General features: G+C 47.7%; 1 protein-coding gene across 6 annotated transcripts in view; it reads right to left on the reverse strand.

Annotated features, from left to right (window-relative positions):
• The window catches only part of COLQ (collagen like tail subunit of asymmetric acetylcholinesterase), a 56,086-nt gene that overhangs the window by 26,802 nt on the left and 5,210 nt on the right, over positions 1–24,074 (reverse strand). For 3 of the 6 annotated variants that reach the window (XM_082684671.1, XM_082684672.1, XM_082684669.1), the window contains exons 2-3: positions 3,425–3,537; positions 2,257–2,358 (exon numbers count right to left, since the gene is read on the reverse strand). In XM_082684671.1, coding sequence (XP_082540797.1) covers positions 2,257–2,358; positions 3,425–3,537 — 215 coding nt within the window. Of the gene's footprint in view, positions 1–2,256; positions 2,359–3,424; positions 3,538–9,168; positions 9,275–20,453; positions 20,613–24,074 lie in introns of those variants that run through there. The other 3 variants (XM_082684673.1, XM_082684670.1, XM_082684674.1) reach the window with 2 other exon arrangements.

A 24,074-nucleotide genomic window follows, 5' to 3' on the forward strand; every position in this document is an offset into this window, starting at 1 on the left:
CAGAGGTTCCCTGCTCCTCCAAAGCCCGGGAGCCCAGGGTGACAGAGGGCCCCAGGACCATGCCCTTGCCAGGCAGGATGAGTGAATACTCTTCCATTCCCTCATTTCTTATTATCAGGCCATTGTGCTCTAGCTCAGAGCCTCTCAAGCTGTGATGTGCAGAAAATTCAATAGGGGGTCTTGTTAAAATGCAGATTCTGATAGTAGGGGTGTGTGCATGAAGGGGGTGTGTGCGTGTGAAGCTCCCAGATGATGCCAATGCATCTGGTCCACAGATCTCACTTTACTTGGGAATAGCATTTTATGCTGTGTTCTAAGGCAACAGAGGGGGCTACAAATCCAGCCCCCGCCGCCCCAGCTGGGCAGCACATTCTCCGCAGGACCCAAAGGGATTGCGCGGGCCAGATGTGCAAGCAGGGCTGGAGAGCTCCTGGTGTGAAGTGAGCAAAGAATCTCCCTTTCGTTCCCATCCCCTGTGGTCCTCACTCACTGAGAGAGGTGGAGTTTGCTGGAGGAAGAAGATGGAGACCTACGGAAGAGATGCCTCTCAGGGGGCCCGTCCTGCCTTTCTGCAAACTTCCCAGCCCCTCTGTGGCAGCCTCTGGCCAATACTGGGTCCAAAGTCCTGTTTATGTTGCATTTGACAAATGTTTATGGTAAGCTTACGACAACCTGTGCCCTGGTGTGAGTTGGGTACAACGTGTGAACAAGACAGGTGATGTCCTTGCTCTCAAGACCAGGGATGGGCCAGCTGTCTCTGTTAAGAGGCAGATAGCAAATTTCATAGACTCTGCCTCAGATACGGTATCTCTGTCACAACCACTTACCTCTGCCCTGGCGGCACAAAGGCACCCCGAGACGGTACAACTTTGATTAAAAAAACAGACGGCTACCAGACCTGTAGGCCACAGTTGGTCAGTCCTTGCCAGAGAGCTTGTATTTTACAAAGGGAAAACCAAAGAGGCCAAGGACAATAACAAAACCAATAAGAACACTATATCAAGATGAGAAAATGATGCAGAGAATTGCAACAAGCCATCGGGACGGACAGGGATGGGGAAGTCTACTCCAGACTGGGTGGTTGAGGAAGGTGTCTCTAAGGTAAAAATAAGGAAGAACATTCCACACAGCCAGGGCCACAAGCACAAAGTCGCTAAGGCTGGAACGAGCTCGACATGCATCAGGACCCAGGAGATGCACGTCAGTTGGGCAATGTTGGTGGTCTGAGCTGATGCAAGAGATACAGGCAGGGTCGCCCGGGGGGGCGGGAGGCTCTGGGACCCAGGGTGAGGAGTTTGGTGCTTAGTGTCCCATGATGGGAAGCCACAGGAAGGAAGGAAGGGGTGATGCAGGAAGGGGTGACAGAATTCAGAAGGCACCTGGGCAACTGACTGCTGCTTGGACCCTCTTTCCCCATCCCATGGCAGGCTGTAAGCCCCAGCCGGGGGTGTTCCTTCTTGATGGACGCCTGCTCCCAGGTAGGTCAGAAGAGCCAGAGTCTGTGAGACAGGGTCTCTGGAGGGTACTCCTGTTTGCCTAGAAAATCCTTTCTAACATTGTGCCTGTTCCTCACACTTCCTTTAGCTTCAGTGGGGAGCGGTGGGCTGCCTGGCTGTCAAATCTGGGCGCCAAATGAAGCTCAGGGTAATGGGTTCCCCATCACCTCCACTTTCCCACACCAAACGCAGGCACTTCTCAGGCTACTGGCAAGGGTCAATGGTCACAGAAGGGATAACCAAGTGTTTGATGGTAATTACAGTAACCATCGCATCCATGTAGGCGGCCGCTCACTTGGACCCTCACCACCACCAAAATCTAGTACTGCAGGGATAATTGTTATCCCCATTGCAGAAAGGAGGAGATCGAGGCTGTGAGGCCAGAATACACCCAGAGAGGAAAAGCCAGTGTGCTATCCACATGGCCCTGGAGCTGGAGGGGAGCTAGAGAAGGAAAAACAAGGGTGTCTGGGTGGCTCAGTCGGTTAGGCGTCTGCCTTCGCCGCAGGTCATGTTCCCAGGGTCCTGCTGAGCAGTGAGCTTTTTTCTCCCTCTGCCTGCCACTCCCCCTGCTTGTGCTCTCTCTCTCTCTCTCTGACAAATAAATAAATAAATAAATAAAATCTTCTAAAAGAGAGAGAGAGAAGGCAAAACAGTGCCCATATCACTTTAAAAGGGGCAGTGCCAAGAGACTCTTTCCAGCGGGCTTCCCTGCTCTGAACAGAAGACAGCAGGAAAGGATCTGGTGGAATGCACCAACCTGGGGGCCAGGCGGCCCAGGGGAGCCGAGCGATCCTTGTGCGCATGAGGACGGCATAGTCTCCAGTTCCAGGATAAGATTCTTCATGTCTGGGGAGAGAAGCTTCCATGCAAAGCAACACATGGTGATAGGTCAGACTTGGGGGACAGAAGAAGGGTGACCACCCTGGACACAGACCTGCTCCCCAGTCCAGTCCTTAAGGCTGGTGGTTCCCTGACACCCCAAAGGGTGTCCCAAGAAGACCTTCTGGGCCCCAAGTTCCTGTTCTCTCTTGAGACATACCTGGCTTGAATGGATTATATAGATAAAATAGCCACTTTGGATGGAGTTAGGAAGCTCATTTTCAGGGGCCCTTATCCAATGTCTAGGACAGCACTGTCTGACAGAAATATAAGGCAAGCCACCAGTGCAAGCCACATATATAGTTTTAAAGTTTCTTGTAGCCACGTAAAGAAAGGTAAAAAGAAAGAAGTGAAATTAATTTCAATAATATATTTAACCCAGTATGCCCCAAATATTATCATTTCAACATACATTCGATATTTAAAAATTACTGAGTCATTTCACATTCTTTTTTCATACTAAGTCTTCAAAATTCAGTGTGTATTATATATGGACAGCACATTCCAACTGGAACGAACTGCATTAAAAGTGTTTAAGTCACATATGGCTAGTGGCTTCTGCACTGGGCAGTACAGATCTTAGAATTTCTGGAAAAATCTGAGAATCCCAAGTCCTTAGGATATCCTGGCCCATTGTCTTCTAGCTCAGCTTCCCAAATCCTGCTCTTTCCCTCTTCCCAAATTCTGTTCCCTCTCACACCTCAGTATGGCTGAGGAGAAATTCTGTATCTGAGCAGCTGAAAGAAGCCTCAAAAGTTCTAAATTTACCTCATTGGTCTCAGGAAGACAGGACACTGTGCCAAATCCAATTTCCCACTGAGAAGAATCTCCCTCCATAACTTATTTAAGACAGTGGGAGAAGGGACACACACCAGAAACTGCAAAATGCCCATCCTAGGGGTCAGCCTACTGCGTGAGAGTGAAGGGTTGGATCCCTCAAGAATTCTCTGGAGGTCGCTCACCTCTAGTGGGGGGACAGGAGGGGCTGTGCAGTGGGCACTAGGGAGCCTGCATTTCTGTTTCCTTGTGAGTCCTACGGTACTCACCAGACTTCGGCCCCCTCTGAAGAAAGGTGGTGGGAAGAGTGGTGGAGGAGGGGGCGTCAGGAGGCAGCATGCTCTGTGGCCACCACGCTTCTTCTGATCCAGGCCGGGAAGAGCTGTGCAGAGAAAACTGCTGCTCATTAGTGTGGGGGCACTGCTGGGGCCTCTGTCATGCCCACGGGACCCTGGAGAGATCCAGGTGGCACGCCAGATTTTTTAATCCGATTTCTAACCCGCTAGCTGTGAGCACACCTTCTGTTTGCTACTTGATGGAACCCTCCCCAGCCTTCGCTGAATGGGGGTGGTTAATAAACAAGCAGATGGTATGGACCCTGTGACCATTAGAAGCCTGTTTCTCCCTCTTCAGGGACGGACTTGTCATTTTGTAGATGTGAAAAGGAAGGCAAAGTTCAGACTTTGATGCACTTCTAACAGCTAAGGAGAAGGAAGTGATTGGTAATTATCTCGACAGTGGGCTCAGAGGGAATTGGTCAGGGAGCCGGCTGCCAGGGCTCGAGGTGCTGTTGATTATAAGAGACCCGGAGCCCTGACTTAAAACATCTATTTGACTCTAGACACACACAGTTGGTGTCACGTGGGGACTAAAGAGTTTACAGTCTAGTGACTCAATACATGGGTGTGAGGAGATGAAAGGAGGGCCCTGGACCCTGAGAGCTTTATGGAACGTGGGGTCTTGCCCTTGTTCAATGCTAGTGTATGCTCAATGTTGAAGTATACCTTACAGAAAGGATGCCGGCTATGAGTTTACAGCCCAACAGACACCTGCAAAGGAACACAGCTGAAACACATCCCCAGATCAAAACATACAATCACTCACCAGCATCCACAAGCCCCATCAGCTCCTGCCTGATCTCTGCACTCCTCCCTCTTCAGCATCCTGACTTCTAACCCCAGGGAGTCACTGTGTCTACTCTGGAACTTTTTATAAAGGGAATCAGACAATATGAACTCCTGTGTTTGGTTTCTTTTACTCAACATAGTGTTTGCGGGGGTCATTCGTTTGCTGCTTGTGGCTGTTGATGCGGACTAGAGTTCCACCGTGTGACTACACCACCATCTACTTATCCAGTCCACAGCTGCCGAACATCAGGCTGGTAGCTACTACATACCCCACCAGAATGGCTAAACTGAAAATGACAGAAAATAAGAAATGTTGGCAAGACCGTGGAACAAACAGAACTCATACATTGGCCAAGGGGAGTGTAAGTTGGTTCAACCTCCTTAGAAAACTGCTTGGTATTGTCTTCTGGATACAGGTATCCCCAACAGCCCAGCAATGTCACTCCTAGGTATTTACCAACAGATAAGTGGGTATATGTTCACTGAAACACATGTACTAGAATATCCACAGCAGTAATGCCCATAATTGCCACCAGCTGTCACCTTACAGTTCTCAGTCTGGGTCTCATGATGGTACCCTCACCTCTACCCCTTCATCGAACCTCTGGTCTCACAGAAACAGGCAGGTCACTTTACCACATTTCTCTCAGCCTGAACCCAGTTTCATTCTTGTCTCTTTGGGGCCCATGCTTGCCTCCTGTTTTCATCCTGGGCTCCAGGACCTGGCTATGGACATCAGGCAGCTAGTGGGTGCTCCTGAGGAATGGCTGCTCCATGCGCATTCCCCACACTCACTCCCCAGGGGAGGAGCATTCCACGAGCCTGTGCCAGTGGCCCTCGGCCCTCCCTACCCCAGTGCCTCCTTTGTAAGAAATAGTTGGTGAAGACCCTTTCATTGTCCTGAAATGAAATTCATAAAAAAATATAACAAACACACGCAATTTAAACAATCAATACAGTCTTGCAACAGCCAGAGGTGGGGGTAGCGTGGCCGGGCCAGGGAAGCAGTGAGGACAAAAAGGAAGGGACGGATGCAAACATTACTGAGGAGGAAGACACAGAAGGTGGGGCAGTGTGTCACAGAAGCACAAGAGGAGGGAGAGTCAAGGATGGTTTCGAGGTTGCAGGGACCTGGGACCACAGTGATCAGAGTAGGAGATGGAAACGTCAGAGGAGGCACTGGTTTGTGGGGAAAGCTGTCAGATTTGGTGTTAGACATTTGTTCATTGAAGCACATGCTTTGCCAGGCCTGGACCAGGCTGTGGTGGGTGGGGAGGTGGGGGGGGGGGTGCAGAAAGACACCTGACTGGTGCTCCTGACCCGCAAACAGCAAGGCCTGTGGAGCTGGAATGTCTGCCAAGGCCCTTCTGCTCATATCCCACTCATCCCCTGCACCCAGACCTAGCCTAATCCTGGAGACTCTTACTCATTCATCAAGAACTGTCAGGTGCTGCCTCCACCAGGAAGCTTTCCTTGACTTCCCAGGCCAAGGTTGAGAGTTCTGCCATGTTTTTCTCTGGGTTTACCCCCATGTTCACTCTTACCTGTGGAATGAAACAGTTCCTTGTCTCTCCCTCACTACAGTGCTTTCTGAGAGGATGGGAGCCAGTTTTTAATCCCCAGGTTCTAGCACAGTACCTGACATACACTAGGTATTCCACAAATGCTTGCTGAATTCATAATAATAACTTTTCAAAAACCCAAATACTTATTACATGCTTGCTTAGGCACCAATGAAGTAAGTGCTTCACATACTTACTTCAGTGCAAATTCACAGCAACCCTGAGAGTTAATGCTATTGTCAACATCCCCACTTTACAGATCAGTTGACTGAGGCTAGGAGGTGAAGCAACTTGCCCAAGGTCATACAACCGGCAGCCTGTTTCTAGGGTTCTTCCTCTTGATCTCCACACTCTTCCACATGTGGGTGGAAATACAAGTCAGGAGCTTGGAAGAAGGCAAGGGGCTCCCATAACAACTACTTGAAATATATAGTATCGAGGGCTTCCAACCCAACACCATCAGGAGGACATGTGTAGTTGCACAAAATTGGCCCTACTGACTCATTTGAGGGAGGACGCACCCCAGGGGACTGTGCGACATCTCCTAAGAAGGTGTTAGAAAGGATTTGTCCTGGGAGTTGGGCATTCACTAGGTGATGCTGGGAGTGACTCTCGAGGAAGCCAAGTCTGCCTTCGCTCTGGACTGGATGCAGCTGGGAAGCGAGAGTTAGTATGTGACTACCTTGATTCTTACCCAGAAAAAAAGAGCACAGGGAGACCGAAGCTGTGGGTAGTAAAGCAGCAGTACTCACTCATATTAGCAAGGACGAAAGGATGGCTGGCCATTTTTCTGGTTGGAAGGTGGTCTGATACGGTGACACAGTGGCCTTGTTTTTAACTTGGGTCATCACCGCCCCAGACTGACCTTTGTCTGATGCTGTTCTATGAAACGACTTTCATTCAACAAAACACCATGGCCTAGTGGTGAGCGGCAGATCGGTGCTAACTGTCACGGGCTGCTTTCTCTCTCTTAGGGGGAAAAATACAACAGCTACATTGTTATAAAACTTGACGTCAATGTCAATCACACCCCTCTTCAAATTCCTTTAAGTGTCTTTCCTGGCGTGTTGAGTAAGCTGGGATAGGCAGCTTCCATTGCGCATCCCTGGACGGGTGGTGAAGGTGGCCAGAACGCTCTCAACGGCCCCCAGCGGCACTTTCTCCTTCGCTGCTCTTTGGCCTCAGCAGACAGCTAAGGTCTGAGGCTGTGGTTCTCTGCAAAGCCTCTGCCCGCCAGGAGCACCTGAAAGGCTGGCATTCACATGGCTAATGTGCACCATTCATCTTTCCAGACCATATATGGCCTCCCTTTACCCCACATTCTCTGTGGTCTTCCATGGATGAGAGGCCCTGAATCATTTAAAGCCATTCTCTTCTTTCTTCCTGGAAACTGGAGAACTCTTCGGTGAATGCAAGTTATCCATTGCTTTTCCCGCCGAGGCATCTGCACTGGTCACCTCTCCCCATCCCTCCTCGCCCTTTCCCCCTTGACCTTGACTTCACTTTCAGCAGGTGAAGAGCATCTATTTCTGCCCACCCCCCCCCAACTCCCTGGAGATGTTTGTTTTTAGCACAGTCTAGTTTATTTACGGCTCATTCCAGCTCAGAGTATTTCCATCAGGTGGATGTGTTCGGGAACAGCTCCTGTCAACTAAGCCAGGACTTCACATGTCTATTTTGGTGCCATCCGAGTGGCCTGCAGGTCTCACTCAGGACTAGGCTGCCTCCATGGAATCATGTCTAAGCCCAGGGTCCAGCTTGGAAAAGCCCCAGCGGGCTCTGTGGTAATGGAAACAACCACATATGCATGAACACGGGGCCAGCAGGAGCCTGGGTGTGCCGCGTGGCTCAGGCCCAGGCAGCTGCCTTGGAAATGCCAACTCCCGAGGAATTTCAGGACCACTTGCCCTCACTTAAAGACGCTGAAGTCATACTGTATGTGACCGCTGCAGCACCCATTCCTGGGGAAAAATAAGGCTGGGTTTAATGCAGACCTGTGGTGAATGTTGGATTTTTGTTTTCATTTCTGTTTTGTGGACCATTGTAGATGCCACCTTTGCCCTTTGCCTCAATACCCACTTGACTCTGGGGCACTTGGAAAGTGTAGTTCACTTGGACTTAAAACTCCTGGAAATACAGGAACTTGGATCAAAGAGTATGAGTCTGGGGACAAGTGACCCTCTGACCAGTTACGACTCATTTCTGAGACACAGGTTCCTTACCTACACCCCAAGGAGTTTGGCCCAAACCATCTCCACATTCTGTTTTCGTGCACACGACACCAGGATCACCACTCTGTCTGCCTGCACCTCCCACTCACGAGACCAGCACCCCCATAGAGTATAAGAGACAGCCTTTCTGTTTCTGCCTCCCATTTTTGCATTGCCCACACCCTGCCCAATCAAGCAAATGTGTGTCGAGAAGCCTCTTGCCTTTGTGGGGTAGGAAAATTCTAGGTGCAGCCGTCTGCTAACTATTCTGCACTTTGTCCCCAACTTCTTCCTTCTACCTCCTCCCACTCTGGGGCCTTTCCCTCCTTGTTGGAACTTGCACCAGAAGGATGAGAAGAGAGAAGAGATGAAGAGCACGTGCTCCAAGTGGCACCGAGTGTCCTGACCATGAACCGGATGTCTCCGCTGCAGTGAAGTTCTCAAGATAACTGGCTTTAGTTTGCCCGAAGTTTTTCCTGACTCACTGATTCCAGAGAAGGCTACACCCTACCAAGCGTTTCCTCCAACCCCCACTCCCATATCCCACACACCTTGAAATGCAAATTCTGATGCTAAAAGTTGAAGGTACTTGAATGTCTCTGAAAGACCATGGTAAGCATTTGCCCTCTTGCAAGTGGGCCCTGTGTGGGCACGGGGAGCAGGTGAAGGCACAGCCTGCAGAGGAGATGATCTGGCAGTTTGGTGGTGACTGTCTCTGGAGCAGTAACCACATGACCCAAGCCATCAGCCTGGAGAATAATGGACAATGTTTCAGCCACCCAATACCGTGGCTGGCCCAGACCACAGTATGTGATGTTACTTCAAAGCCAAAGAAGCAGCAGCTGCAGCCTCAAGGTTAAGGTCACAAGAGGGGCACACACACATGTACACACATGAGTGTGTATATCAAGGTCCCCACCAACTCCACCATCAAACCCCTTTATGAGCAATTCTAGCAGTGGTCGAGAAGTTTAAGACTTTAAGAAGGCTAAAAGCACCCAGAACAAACCTGCTTCTCAAGCCTTTTTTCTAAAACCACGCACACATCACATATGCAGGCATACAACACACACACACACACACACACACACACACACACACACACACAACTCACCCGAGCAGTAAGCTGAGGAAAGGAGCAGTCCTGAGACGGTGAGCAGGTGAGTGAGGCTGAGTGATAGACCGGTCATTGTGGGCAAGGCCCAAGGAGGGACTGGCCAGGGAACACACGCTGGCGACAGGCTGAAATTTGTCACGCCTCCGAGCACTCCCAGCTGGGCATTTGGGGTGGGAATCAGCCAATCCCTGCTTTGGTGTTGCTTCTGGCCCAGATGCCAGGGGTCCAGAGGCCAGTCCACGGCTCGGCTCCCGGGAGCAGGAACAGGTAGGCAGGGCTCTGGCTTCACAAGAGAGTGCACTGGTGGTGTGGGGGAGGGGGGCCCCTAGGGGGAGGAAGAGTGCCCCTATCCCAGGGAAGGAGGTGAGGTTGGGAGCCCAGAATCCTGATCACCCCTGCCAGCCAAGAGGAAATGGGAGTGTCACCCGTCTAAAAGGCTGCTTTTCATTTAGCCAGAAACTGCTCCTGTCAATACTGTTCTGGCAAGCCTCAAAGTCCACCCCCACTGCGACTGCTCTGGGGGAATTTGCCCTCCTCTACTTCAGGGAAGACCTCTGATATCAGGGTCTTGGCTCGCATCATGTCTGTGCCAAGGTGCTGCCAGCAAGCTAAACTTAACTTTTAAAATTATACAAATTTCAAATACATATATTTGAAATTTGTATTTCATATACATGATATATATTTTATTATATACATAAATATATTATTATATTAATGACATAATTATTTTAAATGTATAATTAATATATAAATATATAAATAATATGATTCTAGTTAATATATAATCAATATATATTTATATGTGTATATCTATATATATATCATTTCAAAAGGGCTGGTGAAGCACACCTTTTTAGATGAAGCCGGTGTGTAAAATAATGAAGTGGCATGTACCAGATACATGTGGAATCTGTCTGGTAACTTTATAGACATACCCAGTGCACAAGCATGTGCGCGCATGCATACGCGCGCGCGTGCGCACACACACACACACACACACACACAATTCTAGTAAAAATCTGAGCTTCTGCAGGAGTCAAAAGACTTTTTCTGGAAAGGGCCAGGTAACAAATATTTTAGGCTCTGTGGGCTGCATGGTCTCTGATACAACATAACTCTACTTTTATATATGAAAGCAACCAAACACAATAAAGGAATGTGGTTGTGTCTACTAAATTTGTACTTACAAAAACAGGAAGCCGGCTGGATTTGGCCTGCAGGCTGTAGGTGGCAAGCCCCTGAGCTATAGCCTTCTGAAGAAAGGCTATTCCTTGTGTGCATTCATTCCTTTACTGTTTCATTCATTCAGAAGCACACATTGAATGCCAAATATATGCAAGACTCAACCACTAGGTGGTTCCTGTCATTCCGTGTCATGGAAAGAATATAGGCCCCTGGGTAACTCCAGGCTGCCACTTACTAGGTCCATAACCTTGAGGAAGTTTTTCACTCTCTCTCAGCCTCAATTTTCTTTTTCTTTTCTTTTTTAATTTTATTTATTTATTTGAGAGAGAGAATGAGGGAGAGAGAGCACAGGTTGGGAGCAAGGGGAAGGGACAGAGGCAGATGGAGAATAAGGCTCCCCATTGAGCAGGGACCCTGACATGGGACTCAATCCCAGGACCCCAGGATCATGACCTGAGCAGAAGGCAGATGCCTAAATGACTGAGACACCTAGGTGCCCATCAGTCTTCTTATCTGTAAAATGGGTAAAGCAAAACCCACCTTGGTAGTTTATTGTGAGGATGAGAGCTAAGGATTTCAGAGTTCCTGGAATAGAATAGGGGCTCTTTAATTAACATTTTCAGAGATAACTACTTTGCATTAAAAATTAAAAAGAGAAGTGGCTAACAGAGAGGGCTGGGGATGTCTGGAAGGATTTAGAGCAGGAAGTGATGGGTACCAATTGGAGGAGGGATATAAGTAAAAATCAGAGAAAGCTTCCTGGAAGAAGTGAGCTGAACTCTGAAAGCAGAGAAGATTTGTTGGTACCAAGATGAAAAGAGTAAGGGAGGAGAGGATTTAGGCTCTGTTCTAGAGCATTTCCCTCTGTTCTCAGAAACACAGAGCCTAAGACATCAGAGAAAGCATGGAGGGCATGGAGTGCTCAGTCCTAAATCCCAGACTGTTGTGGAAAAAGCAGTGGCACCACATATACCCAAATGTCCCTGTGCTGGGTCATATTCCCACAGGGCTTCATTTTTCAAATCCCATTCAAAAACCCTTGGAGATGGAAGTTTTGCCACTTTTTAGAATCAAAGGCATTCCATTCAATGTCAAACTGTTCCTAAAATGGTTTACACATGTAAACCACTCAGCTGCACTTTGATTATTGTAAAAATGAAGGAGACTGGCCTAGGTGGTCCTTGAGGTCGTGTCCAGTACGCTGCTGTTCGAATCTCTATTTTGAACCTGACGACGCAGGCCCATGAATGTCTCTTTCTGTCTCTTCCATGTTGCTCTCCTCCTACAACTCTCTTTGCTGTCTCATTCTTTCTCTCTATGTCTCTGACTCCATCTCATTCTTTGTCTTTATGTCTCTGACTCTGTCTCATTCTCTGTCTCTGTCTCTCCAAGCACTAAGAGCTGAATCTCCTAGAATCAAATGCCTAGATGTATGCTTGACTACTATAAACTGGTCTGCAGCCAAGCATGCCAGCCTAGGATTTGGAATCCTGGCCTCCAACCCTAGTGAGTCTAGTAACTTGCTGTGTGACCTTAGACAATTCATTTCCCCTCTGGGCCTTGGTTCCCCCAAATATAAAATGAGAGCAATTGGCCCGGATGAGCTCTAAGCCCTTGCCAAGCAGTCTCTGAAAGGCTATGATTTCTGAGACTTAAATGGTCCTTCACAGGGCCCTGGACAGGAATGGAAGATCATTCTTTCCCCTTCTCCCCCAGTGAGCCATCCCGTGCCCTCTAGGCAGCCGGCCTGCCGAGTTCCCTCTGGTTCCTTGGCCCAGGCACCAGCTTACCCCAGCAGAATGGCCTGCAAAATCCAATTCATAAAAAAGGTTTCCGGGGCCTTCCTGCAGCTGTCAGCAGGTGTCATATTCACAGTATTTTGTCTTAATTGCAGCTCTGGTATTTATCAACCAGGCCAGAAGTCCACTTCTGGAATGCCGCCTCCCTGGGCGCTGATCCAGAAGTTCTTGTCCCCCTGCTGCCACATGCCTGTTCCCCACTGTCTTGGACCAGAGCAGAGTCCTCTGTGTGTCTCCCCCACTGCCCTGTGTCTCTCACCCCTGCTGCACAGAGAGATCCTGAAGCCTGGATAATTCAGCATCCTCCCCAAGGACCCAGAGTCCCCTGTGTGAGGCAAAAACTCCTGAATGTTTAAAGGCACAGCCTAGGATCCCACCAGCCCCAGGGTAGCTCAAGTCTGCTGTCCCATCCCCAAACCTGGATGGGCAGAGAAGTACACTGGACGATATGGGTTCTACCTTTCCATGGACAAAGACTCTCTCCTTATCCAAACTTTGTTCTTTTTTTTTTTTTTTTTAAAGATTTTATTTATTTATTTAACAGAGAGAGAGAGAGAGAGAGGAGAGAGAGAGATCACAAGAAGGCAGAAAGGCAGGCAGAGGGGGGGGGGAAGCAGGCTCCCCACCGAGCAGAGAGCCCGATGCGGGGCTCAATTCCAGGACCCTGAGATCATGACCCGAGCTGAAGGCAGAGGCTTGACCCACTGAGCCACCGAGGCACCCCTGTTCAGGTTCTTAACAAGGCCTTGAACTTGGGTTTCTGTGTCTGTCCTTAAAGAGTTCAGTTTTAGCAAGAATCCAGCAAAGTCCACTGAGAATGAATCCTCACCCTTGATACATGATCAAGTTCCTCAATCCCCCTTACCCTTGATATCTTAGCACCCTGGCCTCCCTTCAGCAAGAATGATCTTAACTGGGTTTAGCAAGAATCCCCCTAGCCCTGATGTTTCCTCTTAGGAATTTTCTATCCACCCACGCCCTCCCCCCAAATAGCTCCTTGGCTATAAACCCCCACTTGTTCCTACTGCATTCAGAATTGAGTCCAATGTCTTTCCCATCAAAGGGAAGAGAAGGGAGACTGGCTTTCTACCTGGGGCAACAGTCTTGAACAGAGTCTTCCGTACCATCTCAACAAGTAAACACCTCCAAGAGAGCCCTGGAACACATTCTGCTCCATTTGTCAGACACTTCCTATGTGCCAAGTCCTTGCTATGGATATAGCAATGGATGTATTGCTATGGATATAGAAATGAATATAGATAATGGATATAAAAATGAATAAGCCCAAGGTCTAGCCTCTGGAGGCCAAAGAGTTTTCAACCTATCTGCTAATGGGAACTGATCAGTAGAGATTTCCTGTAACACTGTGTTAAGAAGGACTCTGAGGAAAGAGGGTTATGACTTAATAGTGTTGGCCTCCCTGAGATCAGAGGAAGGCATGGCACCTGTGCTACATACTTGTAGACCCTGGTTTAGCAAAATCCTCATCATGAAACAAGGACAACCTTGCACTTCCATGCACCACTGCTTTTAATCTTTGAAGCAGCACTATCCTCATTTTATAGAGGAGAAAAGAACTCTTGGACTGTCACTTGACCCAGGCCACACAGAGCATACAGAACTGGAGTCAGAGTTCAAAAGGGATCTTGCACACAGCCCTGTGAGAAGGTGCCCTCTTGTTGGCCAACTTCCCCTGTCCTTGAGGGATGGCTCTCCATGCAGATGCTTCCTGCCCCACCTGCTTCTCTCACTGCTGCCTTGGTAGAGCAGGGAAGTTTCCCTCCAACCTGGCCCTACCCTGGCTAGCAGGCTCACTCGGCTTCTAACTCCCCACCACTGACTTTACATCTAGGACCTCCTCAGAGTTGGGGCTGTGCAGAGAAGGCTCGCACTCCCCCAGATGCAGGCTCCTCCTTCCAGAGGCCAGAGCTGTCCCTGAGAGGTGGCTGTACTTCCCAGCCCCCTGGAGTGTAAAGAGCTGGGGGCACAAGACTGTGACCGTGCTTACAAATGGTTCTGCCTGAGTGCAGAGGACTCAAACCTTAGAGGACGGTGGAGGCACACATGGAAGGCACTGGCATCCCTGAATGCCAACATGGAGGTGAGCTGCCCCCAACCAGGCACACTGGACTGGCAGGTGAGCATAAAATAAATTTTGATTAGATGAAGTCACCACAATGCTGGTGCTTGTTCATTATAGCAGATAACATTACACCAACAATGGGAACTGTTCTGTGAGCATTCACTATCCTTCTTTGATTCCCATATTAACCATACAAAATAGTATTATCATCCTCATTTAAGGATGCACCTATGGTCATACACAGCCAGTAGGTAGGAGGCCAGGCCTGAATCCAGATGTCTGACACTGGAGACTTCTGGAGATTCTGTTACCAGCACAAAGTGGTGACCTCTCTCCCCAGCTTCCAGCCAGACAGAATGATCAGGGAAGCTCAGAAAAAAATGGCAGGTGTTGTCTCAGCCTGCTGGGCTTGGAGAAGTTTACCAACACCCTGTTCCACGCCTTTCTAATCAAACCTTCCCATTTGGGCCCTCGTTTCCTGGGTTATAGACTCACATGAATAGACAATCCTAGTTGCCCCCCTATCATGGCCACAGAAGCATCAATGGTGTGTGCTAGTGGGCTTCAGTCAAACATCAGCCTTTTCTGTTGAATAGTTTAATCTTCAAAGTGAGCAATGAATCTGCAACTCATTTTGAAATCCATCCAGAAGAAGGAGAAGAAGGAGGAGGAGGAGGAGAAGAAGAAACAGAAGAGGAGGAGAAGGAGGAAGGGAAGAAGAAGGAAAGACAAAGGGATATATGAGAGTAAATACGGCGAAATGATAATCATGGCAGAATCGATTTGGTGGGTGTATTTGTTTGCTAAGGCTGCCATAACAAAGTACCAGGGTGACTTAGCCAACAGAAATTTTTTTTCATAGTTCTGGAAGTTAGAAGTCCAAGATTAAGGTGTTGGGAAGTTTGGTTCCTTTGGAAGCCTCTCTCCTTGGCTGGCAGATGGCCACCTCCTTCTAGCTATGTCCTCACATGGCCTTTCTTCTGTCTGAGCATCCCCGGTGTCTCTAGGTATCCAAATCTCCTCTTAAGGACACCAGTCAGATCAGATTAGGGCCCACCCTTATGGCCTCATTTAACCTTAGTCACCCCATTTAAAGGCCCAAACTCCAAATACAGTCACATTCTGAGGTCCTGGGGGTTAGGGCTTCAACATATGAATCTGGGGGGGGGGGTACATAATTCAGCCCAAAATGTGGGCATTTTGGCATTTCCTGGATAATTTTTCCCACTCATTTCAATGTTTGAAATTTTTCATAATAAAAAAGAATAAAATAAAAAATTTTAAGTAGGAAATGAAGAACCAGAAGATACCTCCACAAGGATTAGGACTGGGGGTGGGTCAGAGCTAGGGCACCAGCATTGACTGGAGAAGCCTGCGCCCACTCATTAGGAGACTGAGCAGGAAACCGAATCCTCATGAAGGACATGTTCTCTTCTGCCCCCTCTCCTGCCAGTAAGGACACCTCAAGGAGGAAGGTCTGCCCTAGTTAGATGGATGCAAGAAAATCTTCTCATATTTGGCATTATTTTATAGTAAGTCATATAGCAAAGGTGACTCCTTGGATTGTGCAAAGATTCAAGAGAAAACCCAGCCCCCTTTCCTTCCACAAGGGAATTTTTCGACCTTATCTGAAAGAAGGCATCTGCTTTTTTGAGTTCAAGTTCTAATTTGACAAAATGGCATGTGGTAAACAGAATGGAAGGAGGAGACAATGTTATTAGGAGCCAAGGGAACATCAAGAAACCTCCCCAAGACTGGCTGCGCCTCTGCTCTGAATTTGATTATAGTGTCCAGCATGAAGCAGCAAGCACTATTAAATCTTCTGCTACAGCTTAACAAGGAAGGCCAAGTTTGTAGAGTTATTCAGGAGATCTGGCCATAGGTCAGAGACAAAACTCCCCAGCTCCATTGGCCTAACGAGTGGGTTATTTCCAACATCCACTGACAACAGGGTCCAAGTGGAAAGACCCTGTATTTCTAGCCACTATGTTCCCACACCTTCATTCTTCCATGGTGACATCCTAGCTCTGTTGACACTTGTGATTCAAAACCACCTGACTTACTTAGCCCTTTCCCTAGACAACCCCCCCAATCCCTGCCCCCACCACCTTCGGTATTTGTTGTCTGAGCTTCCCCAGCAAGTGAGGAGGAGGGAAGAGGGTCGCTCAGAGCCCCCGGCTCCCCTCAGTACAAGAATTTCTACTTATTGGTCTCGCTGAATCACTCAAACCCCTGGATTCCAGAAAGTGGGGGAATCTCAGGCGACCACTTTGGACTCAACTGAGCAATAGGGATTCTCAAACAAGCTGGGAAGATGAGCCTTAGGCTTTCCGCAGCACTGTAACTGTGTGACTACCATTCTGAGATCTCAATTTCTATTGCCACATTAGGTCTAAAAGACATTTCAAGACAGAAAAATCCCATCCTATGTGCTCCAGATAAGTGATTCTGTTTTGTGTGCATAAGTGGAATTTTGTTTAATTGTTTAGAATAGGTAATACATTCATGTGATTCAAAAATTCCGAAATGAAAGTAAACTGAACATACATGAAAACTTCCCTGCTTCTGTACCAGTTTCAATTATTTTTTTAAAGATTATTTATTTATTTATTTATTTGTCAGAGAGAGAGAGAGAGAGAGAGACAGATAGTACAGGCAGGGGAAGCCACAGGCAGAGGGAGAAGCAGGTTCCCTGCTGAACACGGAGTCTGATGTAGGACTCGATCCCTGATGTAGGACTCGACCCTGGGATCATGACTGGAGCCGAAGGCAGACACTTAACCAACCGAGCCACCCGGGGAATCCCTGATTTCTATTGTTTATTATTGTTTAGTTTCCTGTGTATTCTTTCAGGAATATTTTATGCATAGACAAACAGATAGGTAGGTATAATATATTCCCCTTCTTCCTCAAGGGGTTACTTAATTATACAATTATACATATGCTACTCCTTCCTGGTTTCTTCACAGTATTTCTAAGAGATTATTCTCTATAACTACATAAAATGTATCTACATTTCTTTCTATGGCTGCATAATATTCCTTCATTTGGGAGACATTTTACCTGAAGCAGAAAGGGAGAACATTCTGTAAACAACCTTTACATAGCCTGAAAAATCAATGATCAACATATTCAGTAACGTGTACAGAACACCAACTATATGCTAAGCACTAACCCACAATTACCTTAAGTATTATTAATATTTTCTCCTTTTGACAGAAAAGTAAACTGAGGCTCACAGAAGCGTCCAGGTAAGTGACAGAGTCACAATTTGAACCCAGCTCAGTCATCTCCTTGCTCTGCTCTCACACAAATTCCAACTGTTTGTGTAGCCTGAGACACCACTCCTTACTCATTTTATTTGTGTTATTTTAACATCATAGACAGACTCTGGGCTCCTAGAGTTAGTCTTATGAATCTTCTTCTTCACTATAACAGTCCGGTACATAGTAGGAGGTGCAGTAAATATTGGCCCTTCTGTTTATGGGAAGTATATAAAAAATTGCATATCTCAAGTAATTGTCATAATTAATTTAGAGATGGAGGCAGATTTAAACATACTACTATTATTAATACAGAGAATCTGAATAAATTCAAGTATATTTTATTGCCCCATTTGGAAAAATAAAACTGAACAAAAGCAAAGTGGTGGTGGGTGGGTATTTGGTCAGAAAATTGAACATCTTGGGACACCTGGGTGAGTCAGTCATAATCCCAATGTCCTGGGATGGAGTCCCTTTTTGGGCTCTCTGCTCAGCAGGGAGTCTGCTTCTCCCTCTCCCTCTGCCCCAGCTCATGTGCATGCTTTCTCTCTCTCTCTCTCTCTCTGTCAAATAAGTAAATAAAATCTTTTTTTAAAAAGGAAGGAAGGAAGGAAGGGAGAAAATAGAGCATCTTGTCAAATCAGCCACCATTTGCTGGCCTTCTATTTGAAAATTTCATCCTTACTAACTTTCCTCTCACTTGGCATCCCCCGTCCATTCTGAAAGGGGCAAGACTGTCACTCCACATAAGGCAGATGCCACAAAGACGGAGGGCCCCTTCTCCTGACAGGGATGAATTGGATACAGGAAGTGGCTTGTCTTACCAGCTAGGTTCCGCACAGGATTGCACAATTTCCAGAGGGTGGACACTCTCAGGATTGCGGTGACCTGCAGGGGTTCCCAGGAAGCTCACCTCCATCTCTCCGCCTGTTGCAGACTCTGCCCATCAGTAGGCCTCTCCCCTAATAAGTCAGTATGCTGAGATACTGTCCTCAAGTGTGAGCCTGTGTCCCCCATGTCTAGAAGGTCTAGTGTCACCCCTTGAGGCATGACAGTGCCTGAGTACATACTCCACCAGCTTAGAGCCTGGCCCTCCCATGCTTTCTCCTTTGATTCTCCAACAGCCCCTCAACTTACCTTCCAGTGCATCCCTGTTTACAGGTGAGAAAAACTGGGTCTGACATTCAAGGTCTCCTGGAGCAGGGCTTCTGAGCCCAGACTTCCAATTCCAAAGCCATGCTATGCACTGAGATGTCCCCTCCTCATCCTCTGGCTTTAGATGGGAACTGAGAATTCTGAAACAGACTCTTCAGCTCCATGAGCAATTCTCTCTAGCCTCAATAAAAGCAGATGGGATTATAATAGAAATGAGGCCTCCCAGGAGGAGGCAAGCAGCCTGGATTCCAACCCTCTTACCACCATTTGGAATAAGGGTGGCAACCAGTAACTGAGCTTAGCCATGTTCCAGGTGCAAAGCTCTATACTTATTAGCTCATTTAGTCCTCACTGCCAGCTAATAAGGCAGGTACTCTCATTATCCCCATTTTACAGAGGTGGAAACAGAGGAGTTGAGATATCAAACCAACACCATTCAGCTAATGGGTCACGAAGATGTCACTCAAGGCCACAGCTGTCTGAGAGTGAACCACATACCCTTAATGTCCACACCATGGATTCTCAGGGACCACGGCTCCCCAGAGTAACCATGCCAAAATCCCTTCACTGTGTAAGTAATTTCATAAATTAGCAAGCAGCTCAGTAGCCACAAAGTCAGAGAACGTCTCCAGCATTGAAATCTGGTCTACCTCTTCTTTTTATAGAGGAGGAAGTGGAGTCTCACAGACAGCAGACAGCTTGTCCAACCCTACACATGTGTCCTAGGAGTTAGTGGCAGGTCCAGAGAAATAACCTGCTTCTTGAATTCTACCTCCGGGCCTCAGCCCTGCGCTGCAAGGTCTCTTTAAGAACACCAGTAAACAGGCAAGTTACCGAAGCCACCGACTAAATGTGCCTGTACCACCTTCTGGTTAGACCCAAACAAGAGAATCTTAGAAGCAGTCACCAAATGGTGCGCTCCTTCAGGGCTTCCCAGCCGAGAAAGTGTAGGCCAGAGCAGCTGAATCTGGTAATTTTTCTGAAGAAAATTTAAAAACCCCACTTATCCTCACATACTCTGGGGAATATCCCAGGACCCAAACTGTCCAGACAGTCACCTCAGCCTTCTGCTCCTCACTTTCTGTGGGCAGACATGGAGCGTGAAAGAGAGGGCCGCCCAAAAGGACACCACTCTCTCTGGGTCCTCGTGCTCCCTGGACACAGAGGATACTCCTCTTTTCCTCTGTTCACTTTCCTTACCATAACCTTGCTGATGTACCAGGAGGGGGAAAGGGCCATTATTCTTGCTCAGAACCCCCAAATCCCGAACACTAATCTCAATGGGTCAGAATTTGGTTTCTGAATGACTACAGGGACTTGGGAAGCCTTTTGGGAGCTAGTCCGTGAGGTCCAGCCCAGCATGGGTGACCTCAGAAACTAAACCAGTTCTGTTTGGGTACAAAAGGGCAGCCCAGTTTTAACTGTCAACAGTGATCCATCCCACAGAAACTTCCTACTGGGGACAAGTTGAAACATTTGAACAAACCCCCAGTCACAGTAAAGTAAGAAAGCCCCAGGTGAATGGGCAGGTCTCTATAGGTTGGATGGCCATCCTTACCGCATCCCCTACCCTCCTGGGTCCCTGAGAAACCTCATGCTAGGCCTGAGACCTCTGGAAGGTCCCTCCTGGAGCATGTGTCCGCAGAGTGAACTAGCAGTTGTAACAGGAAAGCTCCTGGGGTTTTCTCCAGACTTCTCAGAAAGATACCAAAAAAGGCCAGGTGATCAGCAGAGTGGGATGGTTGGGGAAAGGAGTAGGGAGGCCCTGGGAGGGAAGGAGACTGTCCAACTCACATTCATGTGTCCTGCTTTGCTTTCCTCTCCTTTTTCAGCCCCCAGCTGGTTTAGAGTGCAAAGCCCTCAGCAGCCCTGAGGCCTCTCCTTCAGCTGTTGCCAGCTCCCAACACACGCCTCGTGCTTGTGCTTATGTTGGTTGCTGTGGAAACATAAGTGTGGGCTTGAATGGAGCTAAATGCTCCTGGGCTGGGAGATGGACTAGGGCCAGGTGTATTTTTAAAGCCATCTGGGGAAGCCGGTCACCACGAGAAGAGCCTTCTTCTGCTCTTCCTGCTTTAGGGACTGGTTCACAAATGCAAAACAGAAAATAGCCTTGCCCCTCTTTTTGCCTTAACTCACTGGAGAGTTTAAGCAATAAGTTATTGTGTGAGTTGTGTTTAAACTTTTGCCTTTAACGCAAATGTATCTTAGGGGAAATCATGACCTGTAGGCATGTGCACAGATACTGTGAGGTTCTGGAAATAATGACACCTTACATATGAGGCACTATTTTAAGCACCTTACATTTGTCATTAACCCACTTCATCTCCACAGCTCCTCTCTGAGTTAAACCCTGCTTTCACCCCATTTTAGCTATGAGGAAACTGAGGCACAGAAAGGGCCATTTGCTTGCTCAACACCACAAAGCTAAAGAAAACACAAGATTTGAACCCTGGCAGCATGACACCACAGGCCCTACTGCTAACCACCAGAATATTCTAACTCTACAGTGGTTTGGGGATCAGTAAGTTCTGATTTGGAATTTTGACCTTGGCATGGTGTGACCTCAGCCAAGTGACCACACCTCCCTGAATGTTAATTTCCTCTTTAGTAAAATGGGGGTACTACTGGCTTGTGAAATTGCTGTGAAGATTAGAAGTCATATATGTAAAGAGCCTACCAAAGGGAAGGTGCTCAGTGCAAGAGAGCCGTATTAATACAGCTCTCTTAAGGGAGCAATGGTGGACACAGTTGCTTCCCTGCCAGATCCCCTAGCATCCATCAGGCCTTATGGGCTTCTGGCTTGTATCACATATACCTGTGACGATGCCAGAAGGCTTTACCAGCCATGCAAGTTGCTTGGGACAAGCATGTCCCTAGGAGTTGGTGGATAGATATCCCAGTTCTCTGTCTCCCTGTCTCAGGAGAACTGAAACCCAGAGACCCAGAGCACCAATCTGCTCCTGATCTCCCTTCATGCTGACTACCTTCCCTTCCCTGTCTCACCTCCCCATGCCCTACTGGGATCACCGCCTAGATACCCAAATCCTTGTCTCAGGGTCTGCTTTCGGGAGGGATCCAAATAAAGACATTGTAGATGCCTGCGTCTTTGATTCTGATGTCACTTAATGAATACTCATAGGACACTTTATCTGGTGATAGGTAACTATGGGAAACTGAATAAGTCCCCAGAGAGGTCCAGACTGATCCCTAGAACTTATACATGTTACTTTCTATGGCAAAAGGAACCTGTAAATGTGATTAAATTAAGAAGTTTACGATGGGGTAATCAACTCAGTGGGTCTTAAATGTGATCACAAGTGGTCCTTTAAGAGAGAGGCACAAGGGGGTGTCTGGGTGGCTCAGTTGGGGAAGCATCCTACTCTTAATTTATGGCTCAGGTCATGATCTCAGGGTCGTGATCTCAGGGTTGTGAGATCAAGCCCTGCATCCGGCTCTGCGCTTGGCATGGAGCCTGCTTAAGATTCTGTCTTTCTCCTCTTCCTCTGGCCTTCCCTCTGCTCACACACACTCTCTCTCTCTGTCTCTTACTCTCTAAATAAATAAATAAAATCTTTAAAAAACAGAGAGAAAGGCAGAAGATGATTTGACATAGAAGAAGGCAATATGACCACTGAAGTTAAGATACCATTCTACTGGTTTGGGAAGATGGAGAAAGGGGCCAGGAACCAAAGATTGCAACAACCGTAGCTTAAAACTAGAAAAGATAAGACATTTTACCAGAGAGCCTACGGAGGAAGCACAGCCTTGCCAGCACCTTGAGTTCTGCCAGGTGAAATTATTTCAAATTCTGACCTCCAGAATAAATGTAAGAGAATAAATGTTTAAGGCACTATCTTTGGGGTGATTCATTCCATTGGCCACAGAAAACTAATATAGTAGATCCAAGACAAACTTGGGCAGTGATTCTCAAAGTGTTGTCCCTAGGCCTATAGCATTAGCAGTGCCTGGGATCTTATTAGAAATGCAAACTCTTGGGCCTGACCCAGAGCTACTGACTCCGAAATTCCAGAGGTGGGTCCAGCGGCCTGGGTTTTACTGAGCCCTCCAGGTGATGCCTACTGGCTACAGTTCGGTGGTTAATGATGGCTAGCCATTGGACCACCTGGAGAGCTTTAAACAGTATCAATGCCTGAGCACGTGTCCCAGAGAGTGATTTAATTGGCTTGTTCAGCCTGGTCACTGGGTTTCTATCAAACATCCCAAATGATTCTTAGGTCTAGCCAGGGCTGAGGACCAGCGCTATAGTTTGAGAACCCCTGATCTGGAACATCGACTTTCAAATTGAACTCCGCAGAGCTTGGGAATTCTGGAAAAATAACCTGAGACTTCTAAAGAAGGAGGAGGCGGAGTCCAAGCCAGAAGGGGTTCTGGTCCCAAAGGCCAAAAAGTCACATGACCTGAGGGGGTTAGACAGGTAAATGTAATAAGGAAAGCCGACCAGGCGTAAGACAAGGGGGTGCAGCGGGGATCTGAGGAGCTGGGGCTGAGCAGCCAGCCAGCGCTGCATTCCAAACAATCCCTGTCATATCAGAATATGCCAGGTCATTGGATTTCTCAAGGGGTTGTTGTTGTTGTTGTTGTTGTTTTTTATTAAGAGACATCTGAAACTTTTTTTTAATGTTAAATCACTCCATTTTAAATGTTAGCAAACAAGGCAATGAAAAAATTCCTCTTCTTCAAAGCACGACAACATCTAAGACATGAAGTGTGAACATGGCTGAACACGGAACTTGGCTTTGGCCCTTGGGCTGTCTCTGAGCTCCATCTGTGCCATGGGACCCAGCAGGCCAGCCTGGCCAAGTTCTTTTCAGGGTGATCACAGAGCTCCATGGGGGACAATAGGCTTGTTTGCTCACTGCTGCATCCCAGGTCCTGTTACACAGTGAGCACTTAGTGTTTGTTGAATGAATACTTCTAGCCATTCTGTGAGACAGACTTTGACACCCATTGACAGATGAGGAAATTGAAGCTCACTGCAGTGAAGTGACCTCCCGGCAATCACTAGCTCATGACCAGCTCTATCAGCATTCAAACCCAGGGCCCCTCCCAGTAAGGACTACTGTGAAGAGCCAATACAAATGCAGCTGTGAAATTGGTTTGCAAAACGAGAGGTTTGGGACTAATTTAAACCAATGAAAGAGTAACACGAGTCGGTGCTTAAAATGTGAACTACATTTCAAGAAGATGGGACGCCAGCTTATCTGGTGACTCACTGAAGCTGGAGGGGCTTTCTAGTCATTCCGGAGCTACGTTGTTTTTGTGTATTGTGAATCTGGGGAAAGCAGGCATGAGTGTGGCAGGTGGTGATGTAGAGGCCCGGCCCAGAATACCAGAAAGGATGGCCTCCCATCTCACACCCAGCTCTCTGTGTGAGCTGCAGCTGAACCCATGGCT

Source organism: Mustela nivalis, assembly GCF_964662115.1.
Source record: "Mustela nivalis genome assembly, chromosome: 1".
Lineage (NCBI taxonomy): Eukaryota > Metazoa > Chordata > Mammalia > Carnivora > Mustelidae > Mustela > Mustela nivalis.